At 43.1% G+C, this 26,336-nt stretch overlaps 1 protein-coding gene across 5 annotated transcripts in view; it reads left to right on the top strand.

Annotated features, from left to right (window-relative positions):
* The window catches only part of LOC310708596 (cytosolic phospholipase A2 epsilon-like), a 64,861-nt gene that overhangs the window by 10,645 nt on the left and 27,880 nt on the right, over positions 1-26,336 (top strand). For 2 of the 5 annotated variants that reach the window (XM_083507196.1, XM_083507194.1), the window contains exons 2-8: positions 15,610-15,682; positions 19,099-19,235; positions 20,407-20,538; positions 21,163-21,203; positions 21,514-21,556; positions 23,466-23,532; positions 26,122-26,276. In XM_083507196.1, the coding sequence (XP_083363322.1) occupies positions 15,610-15,682; positions 19,099-19,235; positions 20,407-20,538; positions 21,163-21,203; positions 21,514-21,556; positions 23,466-23,532; positions 26,122-26,276 (648 nt within the window). Of the gene's footprint in view, positions 1-4,262; positions 4,498-15,609; positions 15,683-19,098; positions 19,236-20,406; positions 20,539-21,162; positions 21,204-21,513; positions 21,557-22,044; positions 22,689-23,465; positions 23,533-26,121; positions 26,277-26,336 lie in introns of those variants that run through there. The other 3 variants (XM_083507195.1, XM_083507197.1, XM_083507198.1) reach the window with 3 other exon arrangements.

Genomic DNA, 26,336 nt, shown 5'->3' with positions numbered 1-26,336 from the left:
GGCCACAGGGAGGTTAGGCTGGCCTCAACCAGAGCCAGGGCTTTTTCGGCCATGGCCCCGATCAGGTGGAATGCTCTGTCACAAGTGACTAGGGCCCTGCGGGACTTGACATCTTTCCGCAAGGCCTGCAAGACAGAGCTGTTCCACCAGGCCTTGGCCAAGGTACAGTCTGACCCCCTCTCTCCTTCTGTAATCCTCATAGAACTCTAGCCCAATGGTTGCCATTAATTTGATTCTGAATTGATTTTAGAATGTATTTCAATTAATTGACTGTGATTTTATGTAAACTGTGCTATTTTTACTGTTGTTAGCTGCTCTGAGCCCAGCTTGGCTGGGGAGGGCAGGAGATAAATAAAATAATAAATTATTATTATTATTTATTATTATTGGCTATGAGTGACTGAAGAAGAAGAAGAAGAAGAAGAAGAAGAAGAAGAAGATGCTCAAACCAACTGAGCTATCCTGTAACTTCAACTGTAGTTTTTTTTTTATTGCTTTATTGTATTGGAAATTGATTTGCGGGTCCCCCCCCATTGTCACTATTTTCAGGGATTCAGTCACATACCAGCATATTCAGGTTGAACAATTAATGTGGATTTGAATTTCCTGCACAACAAACCCGCTTCTCCAAAAGACTGGGCATTTTGCAACCAGGAAAGTGATGAAAAAATACCCTGGAAAGTGTGGGGTAGCACTTGCTTAATGCAACGTCATCTAATCTCTCTGCAAACAAATTCTCAACAAACAGTCTGTGTCATCTGGAAGTAACCTGATAAAGAATACAGTTATATAAAATTCAAATAAATCAAATTGTTAGTCTGCTGCCCTCATAGGGAGTGAAAAACTTCTCTCCACTCCCCCCAGTTAATAATAGACAAAAAGAGTACCTGCAGCTGCCTTCTGCCACAGCAAACATCTTTCCCACAACAATTGAAACTATTCAAAAATGCCCACCCCCGAAAGTTCAACAACTTTCATTAACAGTTAGTCAAACAACACTGTGGGTACTTGTTTCCATAAGTGATTCCCACCTCCCCACCCCTGATGCTCTAGGAGTATGAAGGAGTCACAGCAAGAAAAAGGAATGGAACCAGAAAAATGATCACCTGTCTGTGGGGAAATAAAATGCTGTATACGTTTATTAGAAATTAAAAGAAGGACAAAGTGTAAGAAATGAGTCCTGAGCAAGTAATTCTGCCACTGCAAGGGGTGGTGACGGAAGGTCACAAAAAGTGAAGAAGGATCTCTCAAAAAGCCAGTGAACTGGAAAACTTTGAACCCCCAACCTAAAGGTGTTGGAAAAGCCTCGTCATCTCTGAGGAGTAGTGGAAAGGCAGGAAGACTGGCAGGGCAGCTGCAAGTAATTCATGTGGAAGAGAGGAAGACACCTCTCAAAGACGCCCCCTCATTGCCCTCCAAAGCACTGGTGGGGGCGAAAAGCAAGCAGAGCTTCAGGGAGATTCTGGATATGTCAAAGACTGTCAGGAATGAGCCAGCTCTAAGTGAAGGCTTGCAGCCAACTGCAAAAAGCAGCCAGGAACAGGGAGAGTTAGATGTGACACAGGAACATCTTCAGCTCTTCTTGACTTTGATGAGCAAGCTGACAAGGCAGTAATGGAGTGCAGGCTAGAACACAGCCGAAGCTCTCTAGAAGCACAAAAAGGTGCAAAGAGTCTCAGAGTCAGTCTCTTAGACCAGGAAAAAGGTGGAGCTGACCCACTAAGTCCTAAGGGTCGGCATATGGGAGGGTTGTTAGACAGGAAGCAAAACAAGAGACGTAAGAGTCATAAGTTCAATATCTTCTGTAGATCCCGGAAGGAGTCTTTAGAAGGGTCATCTTGAGTAATGATGTCAGAGGCTTCGTTCGAGCTGTCTGGAGTTATCTGTTTGTTTTTGCAATAAATCCTCCTTTTAATGATCTACGCTTATCAAGCTGGGAACCTGGACTCCTGACAAAGACAGACAGACGCCAACAACAGCCCAAGTGACAATTCCAGTCAAAACAGTAGTGGGTGTGGAAATGGCTGCTGTTTGCATATTCCCTCACTGTCAGGACCAGATTGACTTCCTGCAAAGTGGCAGTTGTTGACACTTAATTTCAAAGCTGCAAATATCTATCGCAAATTAACATAACTTGCACAATGGTAGCATTGTTTATATAAAGACCTGCCATGGAAAAAAACCAACCCTGGATCAAATTGTGTTTTTGCTATGTGGAATGGAAGAACACTGAAAAAGAAGAAAGACGGTTCTCTACTACACATCAGAATGAAATCAACAACTTTTTACATTCCTAGTATTACCTTGGTTCAGAAAGAACCCCTGCTGTCACAATTTCTACTGTGGGTTCATGGCACAATAACTACCGTACATTACTCTTCAAAGTAAGCCCCATTGAATTCCATGGAGATTGCTCCCTGAGAAGTATATACAGGATTTCAGCCTGAATTAGTCTTCAACACAGGGCTCCCATAAAATTCCAAGATCTATTACAAAACACTATTCCCCTCCCCCTGGGACGTGGATGACGCTGTGGGTAAAACCTCAGTGCCTAGGACTTGCTGATCGTAAGGTCGGCGGTTCGAATCCCGGCGGCGGGGTGAGCTCCCGTTGTTCGGTCCCAGCTCCTGCCCACCTAGCAGTTCTAAAGCACCCCTAAGTGCAAGTAGATAAATAGGTACCGCTGTATAGCGGGAAGGTAAACGGCGTTTCCGTGTGCTGTGCTGGTGGTGGCTCACCAGTGCAGCTTTGTCACGCTGGCCACATGACCCGGAAGTGTCTTCGGACGGCGCTGGCTCCCGGCCTCTTAAGTGAGATGAGCGCACAACCCTAGAGTCGGTCACGACTGGCCCGTACGGGCAGGGGTTCCTTTACCTTTTTATTCCCCTGCCCCAGCTTATTAACTTCTATGTCTTTACCAGAATTTGGAATAATGTGGTAGGATATTACATGGACTTGGCTGGGATACCAGGGTTAAAGGCACCATGAAACTAATCGCTGTATCTCAGCCTAACCAACAGGTTTGTTGAGTGGATAACATGGGGACTCGTGAATTCCACCTTGAGCTCCTTGGAGAAATGGTAGAATGGATATAAACATAATACTGATAAATAAGGAATAATCAAAACAAAAAAGCCCCTCTCCAGCTTGCCCACCCCTTCTTTGAAATGGGGGAGGTAGGGAGATGTGCAGGTTTTTAAACATGAAAAAGAAACCCTAAATATCAAAGAAAAAAACTCTGAAACACAACCAGGTCATCAAGCTTATAACCACTGGATTTTACATGTTGATCCTTGGCAAATCCAATGTGTGGTTGTCTGCTGGGGCAGCCAGGGTGCAATCCATGCTCCCATACTACTTATAGGCTCTGCACACCTTCTTTTAGTAAAAGCATTTCAAATTCTCCAAAGTGTTTTGCAGTCTTTTTATCCTTGCAACAACTCCATCAGGTATATGATCGTGCAATTTAGAAAAGCAACCAAGAGAACAGTACTGGCAGTTTAAAGACTAATAATTTTATTATGGCGTAAGCTGCCATCATCAGATGCTGATCATCATTCTTGGTAATCCATGAAAGCTGAAGTAATACCATACCCCTCAACTGTCCCTATTTAATAGGGACATTCAGTTTTGGCACGGCCACACTATCGCGTCATGTATGCATGTCCCAGTTCTCCTCTGGGACATGTTGCAGGGTGTGAAATACTCCAACAAAAGCTCTTAGACCGATTTGTCTGCAATCTGGAGAGGCTTTTGCGCCTGCACATTTATTCTCCTTCTACCTAAAGTGGAAAATGTTACAGCTGTTTCAATATTCTCCATAAAAGCGATTCAGGAGCCTTTATGTACAGAGCAGCTTGGGAGCCAGACTGAAGAAGATAGAGTATGGAGTGACTCAAAGAAGATAAAAGAAGTTCTCATAAAGTCCTGAAGCAGGGCAAAGTTGGTTGGCTGTTCACACCCTACAATATGCTGTGCATCCAGCTCAATTAAATGAATATAGGGGAAGGAAACTGTACAGCGTCCTATATTTATTATTAAAACTATTTATGTGGAGCAGCCCTGAAGATGATTTTGACAGTGTTGGCATTTAGCCAGAAGACGCAGGTTAGAATTATTTCACCAACACTCCCACGCCCCACGCCCCAAAAAGAAAAAAGAAATTCAATATATTTGCTGTTACCTTCCATAATTCTTGTTTTAATTGCAGGGGAGGCAAATGTCAATAAACCCTCCCCGCCACAGACCAAAAAACTGTCCACACCCCCATCAAACGAGAGATGACCCAGTTGCTAGGGAGGACAGGTAAAGGCATGTGAAAAGGAGGAATCACTTTGCAGAGGGAATACTATTTTCTCTGCCACTCTTCTTGCAAAGGCCTTTCTGTGGCCTTGCACCACCATTGAACTCTGTAAGTCCTTTCCTGCCAGGCTCCTGACCAAAGTGAAGTGGCTTCTATTACTCCCGAGCGCTGCAAGTGGTCCCTACCTGGACCTGGTGAGTTACCACTCCCAGTCTTTGTGCGTTTGGATGAGTGAGGTAAATTAGTAGGCATTTTTTGGCTCTATCCTGCACAAGCAGTATGGACAGCCAGGCCAGTTCCTCAGGTGCAGAGATAAAGGAAGGAGTCCCCCTTCACAACTCACCACCAGTGCTGAGTGGGGGGGGGAGCAGGGGGCAGAGGTCCTCCCAAAATTTCAGTGAAGGGGCCACCCCTCCAAAGTTCCCCAGCAGCTGTGGCCACACACATGCTCGTATCAGGCGCACAAGCTGCGGGACGTCTGCCCGGCATTTCATCATGTCCCACGCGGTATGTGTGAGTTATGTCAGCATGCTGTGGGGTATGTGCGCATGGTGTGATGATGTTATACAGCCCCGGGCCCTCTCAATCACGGGGGCAAGGCGCACCCATGCACCCTGCAATTTTCAGGTTGTTGCAGCAGATCATTATGCAACAACTAAAGAAAAGGTTTGTGGTAACTTTCTGGTCCAATAGCTGTGTCTGTGTCAGGCACTGGACTGAAGAGGAGGAGGAATGGTGGAGGTCTCTCTCTCTCTCTCTCTCTCTCTCTCTCTCTCTCTCTCTCTCTCTCCTGTAGCTTCCCCAGAGGAGGAAGGCAGTCTCGATTTACAGCAGGGCTTTGAGGAAGATAACAGCTCAGAGACAGGCGAGCAGCAGAGTTATGCGGTCTTAGGAGAAGGGGAAGAGCAGGCAGAGCATGTTTCTGGATAACATAACCAACCCCCTTCTCCCAAAATGCAGCATTCGTTACGGGTGCAAGAACAAAGAGCACAGAGACAATTGTCCATGGACAGATGCAGTAGAAGCAGGGGGGAAAGGGGGAGGAGCTCAGTGCGAGCAACTTCATTTTGGTGGAATGACCAGAATTCTTTTTTTAAAAAAACAATATTTATTGAAAAAAGGATTTTTAAAATCACAAAGAAAAGAAAAAGACAAAATTACAGAAAAAAGACAAAAACAGAAATAAAAAATAAAAAATAAAAAATAAAACCATCCTTTTCAAATTCTCCACTTTCATTACCTTCTTTCCATGACCTCCTCCTCCTCCCATCTCTTGTATCTTGATTGATAAATTGTCACAGCAAATCCTTTCCATAATTCATAGTATTCTGTCTATACATTACCTTGCTCTATTTTCATCTTATCTTATATTAAACCTTAAAACTTAAAATTTAAATCTTATTTATACCAACTTCTCATAACCATTACCTTTTTACCTAATTCTTTAAACATTCTTACAAGAGCCTAGTAATTTTGTTTCAACATTTTTGCAACTTTCATAAAACCATTTCTGACAATAAAAAAAAGAGAATAAAAACAATCCAATCTTCTTCCAGCGTCCCCTCCCCCCGGTCCCGGGATTGTCAGTCCTTTTTGTCCCAATTAGTCTGGCCCATTTAACCTGGTGCTCTTATATCCAAGGCCATCAAATCTCTTCCATGTCCCTTCCGCAGTTCTTCTTCATATTTTCCTTTCACTCGTGGGAACTCCAGCTTGATAGTGTTTTTGACCCTTTTCGACAGATCAGCCCCTTTCTCATAGTCCAGACTAAACTCCATGTGGTATTTTAAAACATGTTTCAAGTAGTAAACATGTTTCCAATTCCCTCCAAGGTAAGTCCCAACAGCTCCAAACCTCTGACGGCCCATTGCCAGATTCTGAGAGTCCAAACATCCCTGCACAGGGGGGTCAGTCCAACCCCCCATTTCCAGCCAAACTTTATCTTTCAGAATCTGGTTTTTTCCAAGTTCATTTGTCAAAGCCAAAGACTCAATTTCTTGCTGGGCCAAAAGTCCCTCCATCCCTGGCACCCAAGGTTCAACAAGGTCCTCTTCTTTCAGTTGTTCTGTCATGGCACGCTCCTGTTTTGGTTCCTCGGTGGGCTCCATATGATTTCCCACTACCTGTTCAAAGGTTCTGGCCGCATTAGTCATAAAATCCATCTTCTGACTTAGCTGATCCAATAGGGCACTTATTTTACAGAAAGCACCCAACAGTGCTTCTGAAGGCATTGTCCTACAAGGTCACAAATTCTTTCCCACAGTTGTAATCAATAACAGCTGCAAGTTCCCAGGGTTTAGTTACAATCTCCCAGTTCCCCTCTAGGGGGAAGGCTTCTGGTAGTTCTTTTCCTTAGAAACAATAACAACAAAGTTTCTTTTTTAAGATACTTTGTCCATATTTGTTCTCTTGAAAGATGAAAGGAAACAATGGAGTCACAATGTTTCTCTTCTTTCAACTATTTGTCAAGACATTTATTTCTGGTCAATGAGCTTCAAACATCAAATCTGACACCCCGCTCCAGGGTCAGGACGGTGGAAAATTACTTTGCTTTAACTTCACTTCTGCAGGTTTAAACGGCTCAGGAAAAATCCCCCTTCTTTTTTTATAAAATATTTATTAAAGTTTCACAAATTATACAGACAAACACAACAATACAAACAAACACAAACAAAAAAAGAACAAGTATAATTTCAACCCCTTATTTTCTTGTAACTTACTTCTCCGACCTCCTCATACCTCCCCTTTCTGCATTCCAGTTTCAATTTTAATTCAGCAAATCCTCACCCTTAAATTTATCTAATTTTTAACCCTTCTTTTCTTTTAACTTGAAAAATCCCCCTTCTTCACCTGCTGCCGAAGAGGGGTTCAGCGATTTAAAATGACGAAAGTCGATCCTTTGAAAATAATTTTTAAGGCTCTAGTTTGTATTGTCTTTGCTTTGTTCTAACTACACAATTACAAAGCTTCAAAAACAAAAATAAATACAGTAGTACAAAACATCAACAATACAAAAAGAAAAAGAAAAGAAAAGCATTAAAAAAAGAAAACCCAAAAAAAGAACAAACATACAAAAGAACCAAATATTTTCATATCCTTATCTTTCATTTGCTTATTTCCTCGACTTCCTCACACCTCCTTTTTTGTATTCTAGTTAAATTAAATATTCCAGCAAGTCCTTTCCCTCTTTCACAAATTTAGTTCCATAATTTAACTTAACGCAGTTTTAGACTTAAATTTACATCTTTACCCAATGTCAATCTATTTGTTATAATATTTCTACTAAAGTCATATAACTTCTTTCCAGCATCTTTCTAACATTCATTAATTTTAGAATATTTCTGTAAATAAACTTTGAATTTTTCCCAGTCTTCCACCAACTCTTCTCCCTGGTCTCGGATTCTGCCAGTCATTTCCGCCAGTTCCATACAGTCCATCAACTTCATCTGACATTCTTCCTGGGTGGGTAAATCTTGTGTCTTCCAATACTTCATGATGAGTATTCTTGCTGCTGTTGTTGCATACATAAAAAAAGTTCTATCCTTCTTTGGCACCAATTGGCCGACCATGCCCAGGAGAAAGGCCTCTGGTTTCTTCAGGAAGGTATATTTGAATACCTTTTTCATTTCGTTATAAATCATCTCCCAGAATGTCTTAATCCTTGGGCATGTCCACCAAAGGTGAAAGAATGTACCTTCAGTCTCATTACATTTCCAACATTTATTATCTGGCAAATGGTAGATTTTTGCAAGCTTGACTGGTGTCATGTAACACCTATAAATCATTTTCATTAAGTTTTCTCTTAGGGCATTACATGCCGTGAATTTCATACCTGTGGTCCATAACTCTTCCCAGTCAGCCATCATTATGTTATGTCCAACATCCTGTGCCCATTTAATCATAGCCGATTTCACCATTTCATCCTGAGTATTCCATTTCAACAGCAAGTTATACATTCTTGACAAATTCTTAATTTTTGGATCTAATAATTCTGTTTCCAATTTTGATTTTTCCACCTGGAAACCAACTTTTTGGTCCAAATTGTATGCCTCCATTATTTGGTAATAATGGAGCCAGGCCATTTGGCCTCCATATTGAGTTTTTTCTGTGCCTTCGCTTCCATTGGTGACAACAATCTTGGGGAGTTATTTTACATATTTCTTGTATGGCTTTTGTCCAGAATAGTTGGATTTTGGGACACTCCCACCACATGTGGAGGTATGTGCCTGTGGAGGTGCACCCTCTCCAGCATTTTGGTGAGGTTCCTGGGTGTATTAGCGCTAGTTTCCTTGGTGTTAGGTACCACCTGTAGGTGAGTTTCAGAATTAGTTCTTTTCTTTTCATTGATATGGATTTAAAGGGGGGTTTAGACCACATTCTGGTCCATTGAGTGGAGTTAATCTCATAGCCTATGTCATCCTCCCATTGTTTTTTGATTGCGTCTAGGGAGTTCGTGGGATTTTGGAGTAGTATTTTGTATATTGCGGATACTATCCCTTTACCGTGTCCCTTTGTTGTTAGGAGAAGGTTTTCAAAGGTTGTCAGGAGCCTAGTTGCTGCTAATTTTACTGCTGGGTTGTTTAAGAGGGCACGTAATTGGTGTTGTGCTAACCAGGGCATTTGGGTGTCTTCTAGTTTGTCCTGTATTTCTTGTGTTGACAAAGATTTGTTATTTTTATAGAAGTCTATTAGGCGATATAAGCCTCTGGTTTGCCAGGTTTTTATCTGGAGGTTTTGTGCTACATGGTGGAATAATGGGTGGTACGCTAGGGGAATTAGTGGGGATGGGGTTGGGGATAGTTTGCCTGTTTCTGTTTTCTATGCTTTGAGCATGGTCTGTGTGTACCTGTTAAATGTTGTGGGAATTTTCCTTAGTTTGTTTGGGAGGAGTGGGTATGCTGTGGTGCAGGTATTTTCTATTGTATCCTTCTCTAGGTGTATCCATTGTTTTGTCTCATCTTTTAGTACATATGGGATTAGCAGGGCAGCAGTTGAAGAAGGAGTTGACCTAGCAGGGCAGCAGTTGAAGAAGGAGCAAAAAAGGTTTTCTTGTGTGTGTGTGTTTCTTTGTGGCTGATTAGCTGTTCTCCCTGTGCAAAGGTCAGAGGGGGCAGGGTTTCTGTTGAGGCAGGGGATTAGCTGTGGGAGGAGCTTATCAGACCTAGCAGGGCAGCGGCGTGTGCAGTTTGAGCCATCTTTTAGATTTAGGGGAGCTAGTCTCAAACGTTTGTTGGGGGAGACCTAGGTGTTTTTTTCTTGTAGGGGGAGTTATTTGTCCTGTCTTCACACTTTTTATGATGGAGGACCGCTGTAGCCACACCCAACGACACGTTCTCAGGATGGAGGGGGAGGGAACAGCTGCAGTCACCTATGGTTCCTGCGCAATGTTTGCCATCTTGCCAAAGGTTGCAGGCAGCTTTACCTGCAGCAATTGCATGTTGATTGCCCTCTTAAAAGACAAAGTCCAGCAACTGGAGGAACGTGTAGCTACGCTCCAAAGAATTAGAGAGCTGGAGCTCTTGGAAGCAACAGAGCACACCGTCTCCACCAAGGAGGAGACAGGGGACTCCCCTGAGAAGGAGGCTAGTTCACCATCACAGGAGCCAGATATATGGAGAAACATGACTCAAAGAAGTAGGAGGCCCAGGGTTCGCTCTGATTGTTTAGAAATACACAATCGCTTTGAGGTCCTCTCCCCTAGCATGGAAGACGAAGAGCAGACTCCATTTGAGGATCTCTCCCTCATTACAGTCGATCAGGTATATGAAGATGAGCAGCAAAGTCAGTCCTCAGGGAATGTGCAGGTGACCTTGGAACAGATAGCTCACGGAAGAACCCCGACCAAACCTAAGAGGAGGCGTGTAGTGGTGATAGGGGATTCCCTACTGAGGGGAACAGAAGCAGTGATCTGTGGGCCTGACAAGATGTCTCGGGAAGTGTGCTGTCTCCCCGGGGCTAAGATCCAAGATGTAACTGAACGACTGCAAGGAATCATAAAACCCACTGACAAATACCCCTTCCTCTTGGTTCATGTGGGAACCAATGACACTGCAAGCAATAGCCTCCAGAAGATCAAAAGAGACTACGAGGCTCTCGGCAGGAAATTGAAGCAACTAAATGCACAAATTGTCATCTCATCTGTCTTCCCAGTTGAACGACATGGCCCAGGGAGAGAGGGAAAAATAGTGGAAGTGAACAGCTGGCTTCGCAAATGGTGTAAACAGGAACGGTTTGGATTCTTAGATCACGGACTGCAGTTTCTTGAAGATGGACTTCTGGCAAGCGATGGGCTGCACCTCACAACGGTTGGGAGAAATGTTTTTGCCAAAAATCTCAGAAACCTCATCAGGAGGGCTTTAAACTGACTAATGTGGGGGAGGGAGACAGTGCTCCTGAAGGTAGGAGTCTATCAATTGATGAAGATGATCATCCAAATGTCATAGACCAAATGGAGCAAACAGCACGCAGACCTAGTGGTGGGAGGAAAAAATCCTTAAATAAGAGACACGGGGGAATGATTAATGGACTTCAATGTCTGTACACTAATGCACAAAGCATGGGAAATAAACAAGATGAGCTTGAGCTCTTGGTACAGCAAACTAAATATGACATAATAGGCATCACTGAAACCTGGTGGGATAAGTCCCACGATTGGAATGTAATAATGGGGGGATACAATCTATTTCAGAGAAACAGACCAGACAAGAAAGGAGGAGGAGTGGCGTTATATGTCAGGGATGTGTATACCTGTGAAGAGATCCAAGATTTAGAACCTCAAAGCCAAAGTGAGAGCATTTGGGTCAAAATTAAGGGAGAGAAGAATAACAGAGATCTCATTGTGGGAGTTTACTATAGATCCCCAAGCGAAACGGAGGACATAGATGATGCCTTCCTGGAACAGATGGCCAAGCATGCAAAAGGAAGGGAGATAGTAGTAATGGGGGACTTCAATTACCCGGATATTTGTTGGATGTCAAACTCAGCCAAGAGCTTAAGGTCAAACAGATTTCTCACTGGCCTTGCAGACAACTTCATTGTCCAGAAAGTGGGAGAAGCAACAAGAGGAACATCCATTTTAGATCTGGTCCTAACCAATGTTGATGACCTGGTTAGTGGGGTAGAAGTGGAAGAATCATTAGGCGCAAGTGATCATACTCTTCTGAAGTTTACTATACAGCGGAAAGGAGCAGCCAAGAATACTAGGACTCAATTTCTTGACTTTAAGAAAGCCGACTTCATAAAACTTAGGGAAGTGCTGGGTGAGATCCCATGGACAGTAATACTAAAAGGAAAGGGAGTTCATGATGGCTGGGAGTTTGTTAAGAGGGAGATAGTAAAAGCACAATGTCAGGCAATACCAATGAGACGGAAACATGGAAGGTGCTTAAAGAAGCCAGGGTGGCTATCTAAAGAACTTTTAACTGAGTTAAGATTAAAAAAGGATGTGTACAAAAAATGGAAAAGGGGGGAAACCACCAAAGAGGAATTCAAATAAATAGCCAGCACGTGTAGACACAAAGTCAGAAAAGCTAAAGCACAGAATGAACTCAGGCTTGCTAGAGAGGTTAAAAGCAACAAAAAAGGCTTTTATGGGTATGTTCGTAGCAAAAGGAAGAACAAAGAAACAGTGGGGTCACTCAGAGGAGAAGATGGTGAAATGCAAACAGGGGACACAGAAAGGGCTGAACTCCTCAATGCCTTCTTTGCCTCAGTCTTCTTCGATAAAGAAAACAATGCCCGACCTGAAGAATTTGGAGCAAATGATTCAGCAAAGGAAACACAGCCCAGAATAACTAAGGAGATAGTACAAGAATACTTGGCTAGTTTAGATGTATTCAAGTCTCCAGGGCCAGATGAACTGCATCCAAGAGTATTAAAAGAACTGGCAGATGTGATCTCAGAACCACTGGCTGTCATCTTTGAGAATTCCTGGAGAACAGGAGAAGTCCCGGCAGACTGGAGGAGGGCAAATGTTGTCCCTATTTTCAAAAAGGGGGAAAGAGAGGACCCAAATAATTACCGCCCAGTCAGTCTGACATCAATACCAGGGAAGATTCTGGAGCAGATCATTAAGCAAACAGTCTGTGGGCACCTAGAAAGGAATGCTGTGATTACCAATAGTCAGCATGGATTTCTGAAAAATAAGTCATGTCAGACTAACCTGATCTCGTTTTTTGACAGAATTACAAGCCTGGTAGATGAAGGGAACGCAGTGGATGTAGCCTACCTTGATTTCAGCAAGGTGCCCCATGATATTCTTGTAAAGAAGCTGGTAAAATGCGGTCTTGACTCTGCTACCACTCAGTGGATTTGTAACTGGCTGACTGACCGAACCCAAAGGGTGCTCATCAATGGTTCCTCTTCATCCTGGAGAAGGGTGCCACAGGGTTCTGTCTTGGGCCCGGTCTTATTCAACATCTTTATCAATGACTTGGATGATGGACTCAAGGGCATCCTGATCAAATTTGCAGATGACACCAAACTGGGAGGGGTGGCTAACACCCCAGAGGACAGAATCACACTTCAAAACGATCTTGACAAATTAGAGAACTGGGCAAAAACAAACAAGATGAATTTTAACAGGGAGAAATGTAAAGTATTGCACTTGGGGGGGGGGGAATGAGAGGCACAAATACAAGATGGGGGACACCTGGCTTGAGAGCAGTACATGTGAAAAGGATCTAGGAGTCTTGGTTGACCACAAACTTGACATGAGCCAACAGTGTGATGCGGCAGCTAAAAAAGCCAATGCAATTCTGGGCTGCATCAATAGGAGTATAGCATCTAGATCAAGGGAAGTAATAGTGCCACTGTATTCTGCTCTGGTCAGACCTCACCTGGAGTACTGTGTCCAGTTCTGGGCACCACAATTCAAGAAGGACACTGACAAACTGGAACGTGTCCAGAGGAGGGCAACCAAAATGGTCAAAGGCCTGGAAACGATGCCTTATGAGGAACGGCTAAGGGAGCTGGGCATGTTTAGCCTGGAGAAGAGGAGGTTAAGGGGTGATATGATAGCCATGTTCAAATATATAAAAGGATGTCACATAGAGGAGGGAGAAAGGTTGTTTTCTGCTGCTCCAGAGAAGCGGACACAGAGCAATGGATCCAAACTACAAGAAAGAAGATTCCACCTAAACATGAGGAAGAACTTCCTGACAGTAAGAGCTGTTTGACAGTGGAATTTGCTGCCAAGGAGTGTGGTGGAGTCTCCTCCTTTGGAGGTCTTTAAGCAGAGGCTTGACAACCATATGTCAGGAGTGCTCTGATGGTGTTTCCTGCTTGGCAGGGGGTTGGACTCGATGGCCCTTGTGGTCTCTTCCAACTCTATGATTCTATGATTATATGGTGTATTCGGTTGGCAATGTAATATGCTTCTATGTTGGGGATTCCCCATCTTCCTTCTGAGGTGGGGAGGTGCAGGTATTTGGGGCTTATTCTTGGTTTTTTTTATGTGAGAAGATAAAAGAGTGTAGTTTTCTCTGCGATCTGCGGAGTTTGGTTAGGGGAATCCAGACTGGGATGGTTTGGAATAGGTAGGTTAGTTTTGGGAAGGTGATCATTTTGATCATGGCTATTTTGTCTGAGGGAGTGAAATTCATGTTGATCCATTTCTTTAGGTCTTTGTTAATTTGTCGCCACAGGGGCTTGTAGTTGTGGAGGTACAATTTATTGAGGTTTCTGGTTATTTGTACCCCTAGGTATCTGAACCTGGTGTGGCAAAGTTTTATCTTGGTGACCTTCGTGAGTTCTTTTTGGGTGTGAGGAGGGTTGTTGAAGCACATAGTAGACCCAACACCATTGCAAATGTGTTGAGTTCTCTGATTAGGGAGGTTGCTGTGCTTATGGGGTCTGCTGTTGTGACCATTAGGTCATCTGCAAAGAGCCCTAATTTATAGGTTCTGCCTTTTATTTCCACTCCCTTGATGTCTGTAGCCGCTCGGATTCGGATTGGTAAGAGTTCCAGAGCCAACTGGAGGTCCGTTCTTAACCTGAAACTGTTCTTAACCTGAGGTGCCACTTTAGCTAATGGGGCCTCCCGCTGCTGCCGCCGCGCTGCTACCACACAACTTCTGTTCTCATCCTGAAGCAAAGTTCTTAACCTGAGGTACTATTTCTGGCTTAGCGGAGTCTGTAACCTGAAGCATATGTAACGTGAAGCGTCTGTAACCCGAGGTACCACTGTAATATATATGAACTTTCTGGTTTCCTTCCTGCCTCTTGGTGCCATTTAGGGGAGGGAGAGGATCTCTCAAGCCTGGCAGTCTGCCAGCTCTTCATAGCTGCCATACTGGCTGAGGAGCTGAGGGGAGTTGGAGTCTAACAACATCTGGAGAGCTGTAGGTTCCCCAGCCCTGTTTCATGTGAGATGGCTGGGCGAGATCTAAAAACAGGAGCAAAGTATCATCAGTATGCAGGTGACGTGTGTCTTTATCTTTCCTTTCCATGCCTCCAGGAGCACTTATAGGCATTCCAAACACCTGTCTTGAATTAATGGGCTAGATAGGGGCCAATGAGCTGGATAAACTAAACTCTCAATCTTGATAAGAGCATCATATTTCCTGATGGTGACATATTCCACCAAGAAGCAATTAGACCTATTATGGGTGGAGTGGCCTAAGGTGGATCACAAGAGCAGCTCTGACGCCATCCAAATTTATGGTTAAAAAAACCTTAAGAACTGGATCTTCAAAAGATTGCAAACCACTGCCTACGTAACTGTGAACCAGTAGAAAGAAATCTGTACATTTTATTTCTGTCCAGCACATAGTTTATTTTACAGAGGGGTAGCTGACAATTGCAACAAAACCAACCAGAGGTGCTAACTTGTGAGGGGGGTACCTTGTGCATGTGATGTGACTCGCATGTGACATCTTGACATCCAGTGCATGACGTCTTGACATCTGGAGGAGCTAGGGGCGGAGTAGAACTCAGTGGCTGCATAGTTTCAATAGCCTGCGGCTTCTCCTATCCTGGCATTGCCACCAGTGGGAGACTGCTTCAACCCTCCTCCCCTCCATAGCAGAAGGAGTTGGAGTTGGAGTCATACCATGCTGGGCTCCACGTTTCACCTCTGGGCTTATGTGACATTGGGGGTCCTGGCCTTTACCCCCCAAATATTGAGGGGGCCGAAAAGGGCTCGGCCCCCTGGAGCTGGCCCCTTGAAACCAGCCAAGATTCCTGCGGCGTCTTAAGGACTAACAAATTATTTATAGCATAAGTTTTTCATGTCTACTTCACCAAATGAACCCTTATGCAGATATCTGCACAGTTCAATAAACTTTTTGTTTGTCATTGTTCTGCAGATGGAGGTGTCCCCTTGCCATTTGTTGTGTGTGAAAATCGTACAAATAAAAAATCTACGAAAGGCAGATTTATGTGAGTACCCCCTTGCTTCCCCAAATCTGTGGAACGTTGACTTCTAACGGGGTTCTGTGCAGCAGAAGTCCCTTCGCATGATACCTTTGACATGGCGGTAACATAGCAAAACTGCTGCCATTGCGCGAAAGCAGATAAGCAAGGAAAAGATGCTAAGATTATATAATTCATTTCTTTTGTTTATTTGATTAATTCTTTCAAATGATAAATTGTGTTCCTTTGTGTGCCCCAAAGCACACAAACTTTAAATCCCAGAATGTTTTGCATGCTGTTAAGGCTTCGAAACCCCTCCAACATCTCTCTGATGAAAATAGGGACATCCTGTTCCATTATTACTACTACTCCTACTATTATTACTACCACTATTATTCTATTTATACCCCACCCATTTGATTGGGTTGCCCCAGCCTCTCTGGGCAGCTTCTAACATATATAAAAACATAATGAAACATTAAACATATTTTTAAAAACTTTCCTATACAGGGCTGCCTTCAGATCAGACCCTCCAAGTCTGATGTCCCTGATTTAGAGAAGCCGTCCCGATTTCTGATTTGATCCTGGAATGTCCCACTTTTCCTTAGGATGTCTCTATTTTCATTGGAGAAATGTTGGAGGGTATGGAGTTATTCAACTCCCAAGCTGTCTGAAGGCAATCCTGTATAGGGAATTTTTTTTTTACTATGTTTAATATTTTATTATGTTTTTATATATGTTGGAAGCTGACCAGAGTGGCTGGGGCAACCCAATAAGATGTATGGGGGTGTAAATAGTATAATTATCATTATGGAATGGGACGTCCTTATTTTCATCGGAGAAATGTTGGAGGGGATGTCAGATGGTTTGGCGGTTGGATAACTCGATATCCTCCAACATTTCTCAGATGAAATTAGGGACGTCCTAAGGAAAAGCAGGGCGTTCTGGGATCAAATCAGAAACCAGGATGGTTTCTGTAAATCCGGAACTGTCCCTGGAAAATAGGGACACTTAGAGGTCTGGTTTGAGGCCTAATGAAGGCTAGAGACCCGGAAACTACAACTAATCCAGAACGCGGCAGCTAGACTGGTGACTGGGAGCGGCCGCAGAGACCACATAACACCGGTCTTGAAAGACCTACATTGGCTCCCAGTACGTTTCTGAGCACAATTCAAAGTGTTGGTGCTGACCTTTAAAGCCCTAAACGGCCTTGGTCCAGTATATCTGAAGGAGCGTCTCCACCCCCATCGTTCTGCCCGGACACTGAGGTCCAGCTCCGAGGGCCTTCTGGCGGTTCCCTCACTGCGAGAGGCCAAGTCACAGGGAACCAGGCAGAGGGCCTTCTCGGTAGTGGCGCCCACCCTGTGGAACGCCCTCCCATCAGATGTCAAAGCGATAAACAACTACCAGGCTTTTAGAAGACATCTGAAGGCAGCCCTGTTTCGGGAAGCTTTTAATGTTTGATGTATTTTAATATTCTTTTGGAAGCCGCCCAGAGTGGCTGGGGAAGCCCAGCCAGATGGGCGGGGTATAAATAATAAATTATTATTATTATTATAGAGAAGCAATCCTTTGCTTTAACACCCCACACTCTCACTGCAGCTGAAAGGTACCGGTAAGCTTTGAAAAACAGGATGGGAGTGAGGTTTACTCAGAATGGCACATGGTTAGTTGCAAACCCAGCTGAAATTCAAAGGAATTTTGTCTCACATTGTAAAAAGTTAATCATTGCTTTATTGCTGAACTGTGTGTACTATGGTGCTTCATTTTTCATTTACTGTAATATGTGTTCAGTTCAACATGTCAGGATTGCTATGATAACCGACAGAAAAGTAGGCATTTGTGCCTACTTTTAGTTACCCCTGCTATGTGCAATTAGCTGAGAGCAGGTGTTTCTCTATTGCCTTGCATGTTTGCTCATTGTTTGCATCCATCATATATTAATTGATGTTTGCATCCATCATATTTTAATTGATTAATTGATGCATTGTTTGCATCCATCATATATCCATCATATATTAAAAGGGCAATTCACCAAAGGCTTGGTTAAAGAGGAATGTTTTTGCCTTATGCCACAAGGTTTATAATGAAGGTGCCAGGCTGCTTAAGAGGCTTCTTCGATCTCTTAAAAAAAACTGCTTTCCTGTACAAAGGGAATTCATTTTTTCTAGTTTCAAGCACTATTACTCTTGTGCTAAGGAACTCGTAACTCTAAAAGTGGGGCAACCTCTAATGATAATAATGTGTTGATTCCTTTAATAATAACAGTGCATTATAACCTCAAAATATAATGTGGTTTGGCCTGAAATGCTTAATTAGTTTAAGCCTGTGGAGAACTGTTAAATGGGTGATTTATGATAGCTTTCTAAAACAAAACAAAACAAAACAAAACACGCCAAGGAAGATGTTCCATCATAAGGAAACAAACATATTGTGCTTAGTCATCATTTCTTCTTAATATGAATTTCACCTGCCTCTGAGAGAAATAGGACAACAGGAACAAAACATGGTTTTTATATCCTATATATGTCCTACTGACTTAGCTCTGACTTGTGAGGTCAAAAGCGGCAAGGGGAAAAAACGCTATCAGGAAGGATTGTTGTAGATTGTCCATTCATTAGACTTTGTCAGATGGGTGGCATAACAACAACAACAACAACAACAACAACAACAACAACAACAACAGAGCCACGCTGTCCTATAATAACTATATTATTTTCTTCAGTCACTTTGAAAAGTGGCAAGCGATTATTTATGAAGAATTTACTAATTAACTACAAAATAACTCTTCACTTGCCTGTTTTCTAAGCTCCTCAAAGAATCTGATGCAATCTGCCACAGCACTAGCAAATAAGCTTTTTGGGTGCTGTGTATGATTTAGCATTACATGGATGAACTGCAGCAAACCACAGGCTGCTGTGACTCTTTTTTCTCCTCTTTTTGCTAGTCAGAGCCTCCACCTAAAAGGCTACAGGAAGTCATGGAATCCTTCAAACAGGAGACATGACCTTTCCCACATCTACAATGGAGTTTAACTGCCTTGACTTTTGAGCCACAGGTTATTTGCTAGGCTTCCAGGATAACTCTATAACCCCCAATGGACAACAAGAAAGATATGTAAGCCAGAAAAAATATGCATGACCCTATGATATACAACCACCCATACAAGTGAAATATGTATTTCCACATATAATATGCAACAGTGCATACAAGTAACCAGGGACAATGAAGTCCAATTCTTTCACAGTGCTTATGCAATATAATAGATTTTTATGATATAAAAATTAAAACGGATGAGCACAGAGAAGGGATACAATGAAGAAGAGACTTGGTTTCCATGTATTCTCTTGTAAACACTGTGTGATCATGACAATGGTAAACATTAAAGTTAAGGATTTAATGTGACCTAATAATGCATCTTAAATTGACTCTTTTTAAAACAGTTAGCCAGTCTGATGGCTATGTGAGCTTGTACCTGCCAACAGCTTCATTTGAAAGACCTCGGACCAAGACTGTTAAGGACTGTAAGGATCCAGTATGGAATGAAACCTTCTACTTCAGGATACAGACGCGGGTCAAAGTAAGGCACAAAGTCAACGATTAATAATTTGTCTGAATTCCTCAGCCATATTTAGAATACTGTTTTGCTAATTTGTTACCTACAAAGGACCCACCAAAATCATTGCTTATTTGGGTACAGAGGATGAGATGGTTGTTAGTTATTAACCTTAAATCTATTAGCAGCTATTAGTCATGACAGGTGGAATAGAATGTCCCAAATGCTCTTTTTTTCAGGGCTTATGCTGGCACCTTCTTACCTCACCTAACCTACCCTAGCTGAGCCAGGGTTGGGCCCTTATGCCAGCATATCTCTGGCAGAGCCAGGAACCTGTTCCCTGAGCTGGAAATTCACCACATCCCAGCAGATCTAGGGTTAGGATTGTGCTCTTAGACTTTCAAGTTGCCACAAGACACACTGTTGCTTCAACTGTTGCTATGTTAGTATACACCGGGTACTACTGCAGCTATATGTTACTTCAAGATGTTCGAGTAAGAATAAGTAACTGATTCAGATTTAGAAGATAGTTTATGCCAGTTTTCTCTCTTTCATGTCCACATACCTTCCGATGCCTTTTCTGTCTTCCTTTCTAATGTTATGGAAAGAATGGACTGACCCATTCTTTTTTCTAGTTGTTTGGGCTTTGTGGTCCAGAAGCAAGCCTTGATGACTGTCAAGGCTCTGGGAAAGCTCTCCTCTCCTGACTGCAGCAAGAGCATAGAAAACAAGGAGAGTCCCTTTTTATTCAATCCTAAGACACAAAAGAATACAACACGCCTTAACATGGCATTGCTCCAAACTGGGCTCCTCCTGCCACATTTCTAACAACAGCAGCCCCCCTTACGGTAGCTGTTTGTAGCCAAAAGTCTCTGATTCTGTTGTTCCTACACTCTTAATGAACACCAAATTCTGGGAGAAGGGGGATCAGAAATACTCTCCAGTGACAATGGGTCAGCTGGCTGCCCTGTCGCAATTCCCCCCTCTTCTTCTAACATGTTCCAACTCCTTTGTTTGTCTATCTCTGCACTGTGACCTTCCTCAGACTCCTCAAAGCCCTGCTGTAAATCAAGGCTGCCTCCCTCTTCTTCTGCAGCGTCAGGAGAAGGGTGTGTATGTTCCCCACCAGCCTCCTTCTCCATCTTGCCCTTTTTGTCCTATCCTTGACAATGACCAACTTTGCTTCTCTTCTCAGAATGTTTTGGAGATGATTGTTCATGATGAAGACCACTGCCTCGTGGATAATAATCTCTGCACTGTTCTCTTTGATGTTTCCAAGATCCAGCTTGGAGAAAGAGTTTGCCTCACATTTCCATTGGATCCAAAAGTAAGAAGGTAGAACCGAAGGCTGCTGGGAGGGCATTATTGACAGGTGGAATCGCCTTGAATAAAAAGCATACAGTGGTACCTCGGGTTAAGTACTTAATTCATTCCGGAGGTCCGTTCTTAACCTGAAACTGTTCTTAACCTGAAGCACCACTTTAGCTAATGGGGCCTCCCGCTGCGCCACCAGAGCACAATTTCTGTTCTTATCCTGAAGCAAAGTTCTTAACCTGAAGCACTATTTCTGGGTTAACGGAGTCTGTAACCTGAAACGTATGTAACCTGAAGCCTATATAACCCAAGGTACCACTGTATAGTATAGTAGGGGAAAGGGCATACGAGAATATTTAAAAAAGAAAAAAAGGCATTATGTTATGGGAAATTGCTTGCAAAAATGTGTATATCAGGAGAAATGCAAACAAATGTGTATGATGTGGAAACTGATGTGGAAATGAGATGAACTGAAATGTGAAACAGAGAGAAACTGAAATGGAGAGGTTTGTCCACCCCTCCCAACTGATCCATTCAGCAATGGGATTTATCATACTTACACACGGACCGTTTCTTTCAGTTAACAGTTGAGGAAAACATTATATCAAACCAAAACAATGTAATTATCCTTTTACAGATTCCAGAAACTCTGGAGGTAGAGTTTAGCCGGGAGAGCATGTAAGTACATCCCAAACAATGCAATATATTTAAGAATATATAACACTAGAAAATAAACTTCAGGACTGTGTTGCATATCAAATCAGATGGACCTGAAGCTCAAGTTTCTTGTGATCTGGCAAAGCATTGCCAAAGGGTAACTATCAGATGAATGTATTTTTTTCTAGTCTTGTTGTAATTAGATTACATGATCTGGGCTATGTTGAGTCAATTACATTAACATGGAATGTCAAACTAGCAACTAGAAACGTAAATTTCCATTACCAAAGACCAGATATGACATGTCAAATATATTTATTTTGTTTTGCAGCCCAGTTCCTGATGAGCATATTGTTACTAATGGCGTATTAGTGGTAATCTCATTTTTTAAAAATGATTTCTCTTTTTACAAAAGTGATATTTAAATCATATCTGTTATGGGTATATGATTGTGGTATCTCGCTGTAGTTCCAAAAGTTCTTGCTTCTAATATCATTCGGCCACACATTTCGGGGTAGGGTGGGATTTCTGGGTCAGAAGGCTAGTGTGGGGAGGCAAAGTGTTCCTTACAGAGATTTTATTTTAAAAGAATATTCAGTGAACATGGCACATTAGAAACCTGCAAGCTATGTGGTCACTTATTTCTACGGAGATAGTCCAATCAGCAGCCTGGGAAATTAGCAAGGGCAGCAATATGTTGGGTGCATGGCGCACAGGCTGAATTCTAAACGAGGTCTAAAGCATGCGCCCCTCAGTGAAACTCCCAGTTTGCTCGGTCCCTGCTCCTGTCAACCTAGCAGTTTGAAAGCACGTTAAAGTGCAAGTAGATAAATAGGTACTGCTCTGGTGGGAAGGTAAACGGCGTTTCTGTGCGCTGCTCTGGTTCGCCAGAGGCGGCTTAGTCATGCTGGCCACATGACCCGGAAGCTGTCTGTGGACCAACGCCAGCTCCCTTGGCCAGGTAAGTGAGATGAGTGCCGCAATCCCAGAGTTCTTCACTACTGGACCTAACAGGGGTACCTAACTATCAGATTAACCCTGGGACCTTTGCGTGAAGGATGGGTAATAAATAATAATAAAATATCCGTGACCATTTCAAATATATACTTGAAGGTAATAAAACCACCGATATTCTATTTTATTAAATCCTAGTCATTAAATTTTATTAAATACGGTGATTAAAAGTAGATTCATATATTGAAGCATCTGTTTATTATGGTCAGTGACCAGTAGAGTCTCTCTCATATATATAAGACTTTGGCTGAAAGGGATGAGATGTTAGGAAGCACACATACCTGCATGCTCTCCTCCTTGGTAACATCTACTACAAAACATATGACATTATATCTGATCTCTTGGCCCACACAAGTAGTAGCTAATAAAACTGACTGGGGTTGTGGATAAACACCATAATGATGTCATGCTACCTGTTTTATATTAGCAGATGTCACTGTGGGGAGAGGAAGGAGAGACATGGGCCTATATGAGACAGAAGCAGGATCCCTGGTGTGTTGAGTCTCTGGGTCAAAATTATGCAGCCAGGTTCTGTGCATGTGTACCAAGAAATATGCACTTATGATAATTACTCAAAAGCAAGGCCCACTGTATTCAGGGGTAAGCGTGCTTAGGACTGCAGCTGTAATTTATGGTTAAGATCATTTCTAGAAGCTTGGTCAATTCTTTTCACATTTGGGCAGGAGGACTAAGCCATTTCACAACAAAATACCATCGAATGAGTTCATCATGTATGTCTCTTGTGGCTTAGCAGTCACTATGTTTATGCACATTTATGTTGATGTCATGCATTTACAACTGGCAAAACAGCTCTGGCACCATCACAGGGATGATGAACCTTTTTTCAGTCGAGGGCTGCCTTCTCCAAAGCTTTCCAAACTTTTCATGTTGGTGACACACTTTTTAGACATGCATCATTTCTCGACACAGTAATTCAGTTTTACTAGCAAACCGAAGGGTGACTAACCGCTTTCCAGCCCTGGGAGCAGCGTGGGAAGCGTTCGTGTGACACACCTACATCAACACACTAACGTGTAGTGTGTAATCCGTCAGGGCCCCCTAGTTTCAGCTCTCCCCCTTCCCCCTCTGCCCACCATTTTGGGCTCTCCCATACTCCCATGAAATGGACTGAGGGCCATATGCCAACCCCTATTCTATAACTTATTGGCATATTCCAGGCTTGTTCTAAAGGACCTGTTACATCACAGCTACGTCGTGACCAGTAAGGTTTTACCTTATGCTCTTTTATTTCCCTTTCTCTTCTTATAGTCTCGTGAAATTTCCTGCTTGGGTGTACGGGTGAATGGAGGGACAGCAATGAAGAAGAAACAAGGTGGTTAATATGTACCTTTATGTATAGCTATAAATAGATTTACAGTTAATGGTTTCAAAGGTTTTATCATTAAAACCCTTTACTTGCTCATTAAAAGTCTCATCGCTGGACCTTTGCAAACAAACACTTTGGTTATTTTGCTATTTTAATGTTGTTGTTGTTTAGTCGTTTAGTCATGTCCGACTCTTCGTGACCCCATGGACCAGAGCACGCCAGGCACTCCTGTCTTCCACTGCCTCCCACAGTTTGGTCAAAACTATTTTAATATGATGTGCTAATTTGCTTCCACTATAGTGTCTAATCAAATAATACTTATTTTGAACGCAAATGTAAGCCCAAGCCCGAATGGGGGGGGGAAAAATCAAAGCTGATTTAAATGATCAAGTGTATACTAAGACATATTGATGTAGTATCTTTTACATAGTAAGTAAATGAATGATTATCATAATCTATAGGTCTCAATGCATTTAAGGTGGTGTTCCCTTTGAAAACTGCATTTAAACTAAAGCATGGAATACATCTGGGCAATATTGCTCAGTTGCAATTAGCACTTCATCTTATTATGCCTGTTCTATATCAGCCACACTATCTCCCAGTCCATTTCCAGGCCCAGCCCAAGTTTATTGAAGGGTAGGGTTAAAAAAATATCAGTAATCTTTATTGGCACCTTAGCAGAATTAATTATCTTATGAAATCATAATTTCATTGCCAACAGCATATGTGTGAAAGATTAATGTTGGAATTGAATGTTCTGACTGATGTTGGCATGCACATCTTCTCGGCTTGGCTCCTGATGCCCAGAGTTCTGGCACTTGTCCCACACACACCAGTGTCAATAACTGAGCTTCAGAAAACTGAGCAAATGTGGCAGCAAACTATAGAGCTGTGAACCTACCACCAGAGGAGGGGTGGCTGGTGGCCATTAGGAGTGGTAGGGCAGAAGACAGAGAGGCCAACAGGAGGTGAGCCAGAGCCAAGGACAGGCGAAGCCCATTAATTTTACTTTTGTCCCCATCCTCCTCCCACTTGAGTTCTACAAGAGTAAAACTGAGACTAAGGAAGAAGCTGGCAGGCAGTGTTACCCTCTGAACTAGTTGTAGGTAAGAAGGCAGGCAGGTAGTGGCTGGCTGAGGGCAGACTAAGGTTGGTAGGGCAATGCCCCATTTGCCCTAATCCAGTGGCCCATCTAGTTCTCAAAATGGCCAATCAGATGCCTATGGGAAGCCTCCAAGCAAGACCTTCCTGTGATTCCCAGCAACTGCCTCCAACATATAGCCATTATGGTTAGCAGCCCATTCTTTATTCTTTCATGGATTTATCTAAACTTCTTAAAGTTTTGTCAGAAGGTAGGCAGGTGATCTTGGAGGAATCAAGACTGCAGTCAGAGGGGCAGTGCCCTATTTTCCATAATGGACCAGACTCCATTGAACCAGAGGCATCACAAAATCTCCTCCAGCTAGAAATGGAGGTGGGCTAGTGGTAGTTGCGTGCCGAGGTCCCCAAGCCACCCCCCAATAACTCACACGTCACACATCAATTTTGGTTTGGGTTTTTGGCACGATTTTGGCCACAACTTTATTTAAATACATCCAAGTGAGTGGTTGCTTAGGCATTGGTTCCGACTATCTGTCCTTGCCCAGGGGACAGAACTGGACTTCCGGATTCCAGTGAAAGCCAGTGCGGGAAACAAATTTTGGGGAGAAAAATGAAGCTGGGCCTCAGTCCCTCACTTCTCACCCTCATTCTCCTGGTGGCTTGCACGGCCCAAGTCTGATGCCAGGGACAAGGATGAAAAGAATGGCAAGCCCCTGGATTCTTTTAACAGAATTCCCTTTCCGCACCACCATTGGAGGGGTAGGCACTTACCCCTCCACCAACCAATCTGAACCAATGCCTAACCGCCAACCTTACAAGTTGTGACGATTTGCTACGCAGTAGGCAAAACCAAATGGCAGCAGCCAGTCAGCCAAATGGACAAATTCCTACCAGGCCCCTGCCTCAAAGCAGATGACCCCATGACAGGCATAGCAAGGTCAAGTGAACAACCCCCCCAGTGGGCGGGTGATCCGGTGCAAGCAGCCAAGAGAACGCTCAAAGTTGGGTGACCAGTATTTAAAACCTCTGACCCCTCTTTCAAAATTGGCAACAAGCAGTTCTCCCCAGTGACCCGATTAACCAATACACTGCCTGGGTCCCTCCACAAATCCGCCCAGCAACAATGGGGTGGCTTGTATCCCCCACCGCAACACGCGCTCTCTGCTAGGGAGAACACGTTTTACATACCTACACATCTGGAAGGGAGAGTGAGGTCACATGAGAATGGCACTGACACCAGTAAGATTAGTTTGGACCAGAAGTCGCCAAAATGGGGCTCTCCAGATGTTGGATTAAAGCTCCTGTCAATACTCATCTGACATGGCCATCAGTCAGAGGAGATGGGAGTTGTAGTCCAGCAACATTTTGAAGGCAGCACGTTGGCTACCCTTTTGCTAGAATCTTTGTTTGCTTTTTTTAGGGGAATTTATACATGCTCATGAACTGAATAAAGCTATGTTGTGACAATTACATCAGGGTTCTTTATGTCCTTTGTAGAGCAAAACTTCACATTCTCTGTGAAAGGATCCTATGAAGAGAGCCAGGACTTTACGTTGGGCTCTGAGCTGTGCCCTGCTGATCCTCTTGTGTTTCACTGCATCAAGAAAATGGAATCTGCACTGGAGAGTGAACCAGCAAAGAAGCCACGCTCTGTACGTTTTTAAACCTTCTCTTCAATTTAAAAAGCAATGTAAAGCTACCTCCACTGTATA

The sequence above is a fragment of the Podarcis liolepis genome (assembly GCF_965112155.1).
Source record: "Podarcis liolepis genome assembly, chromosome: 1".
NCBI lineage: Eukaryota > Metazoa > Chordata > Lepidosauria > Squamata > Lacertidae > Podarcis > Podarcis liolepis.
Note: the sequence above shows the minus strand (reverse complement) of the source record. Positions and strands in the feature narration are given on the sequence as shown.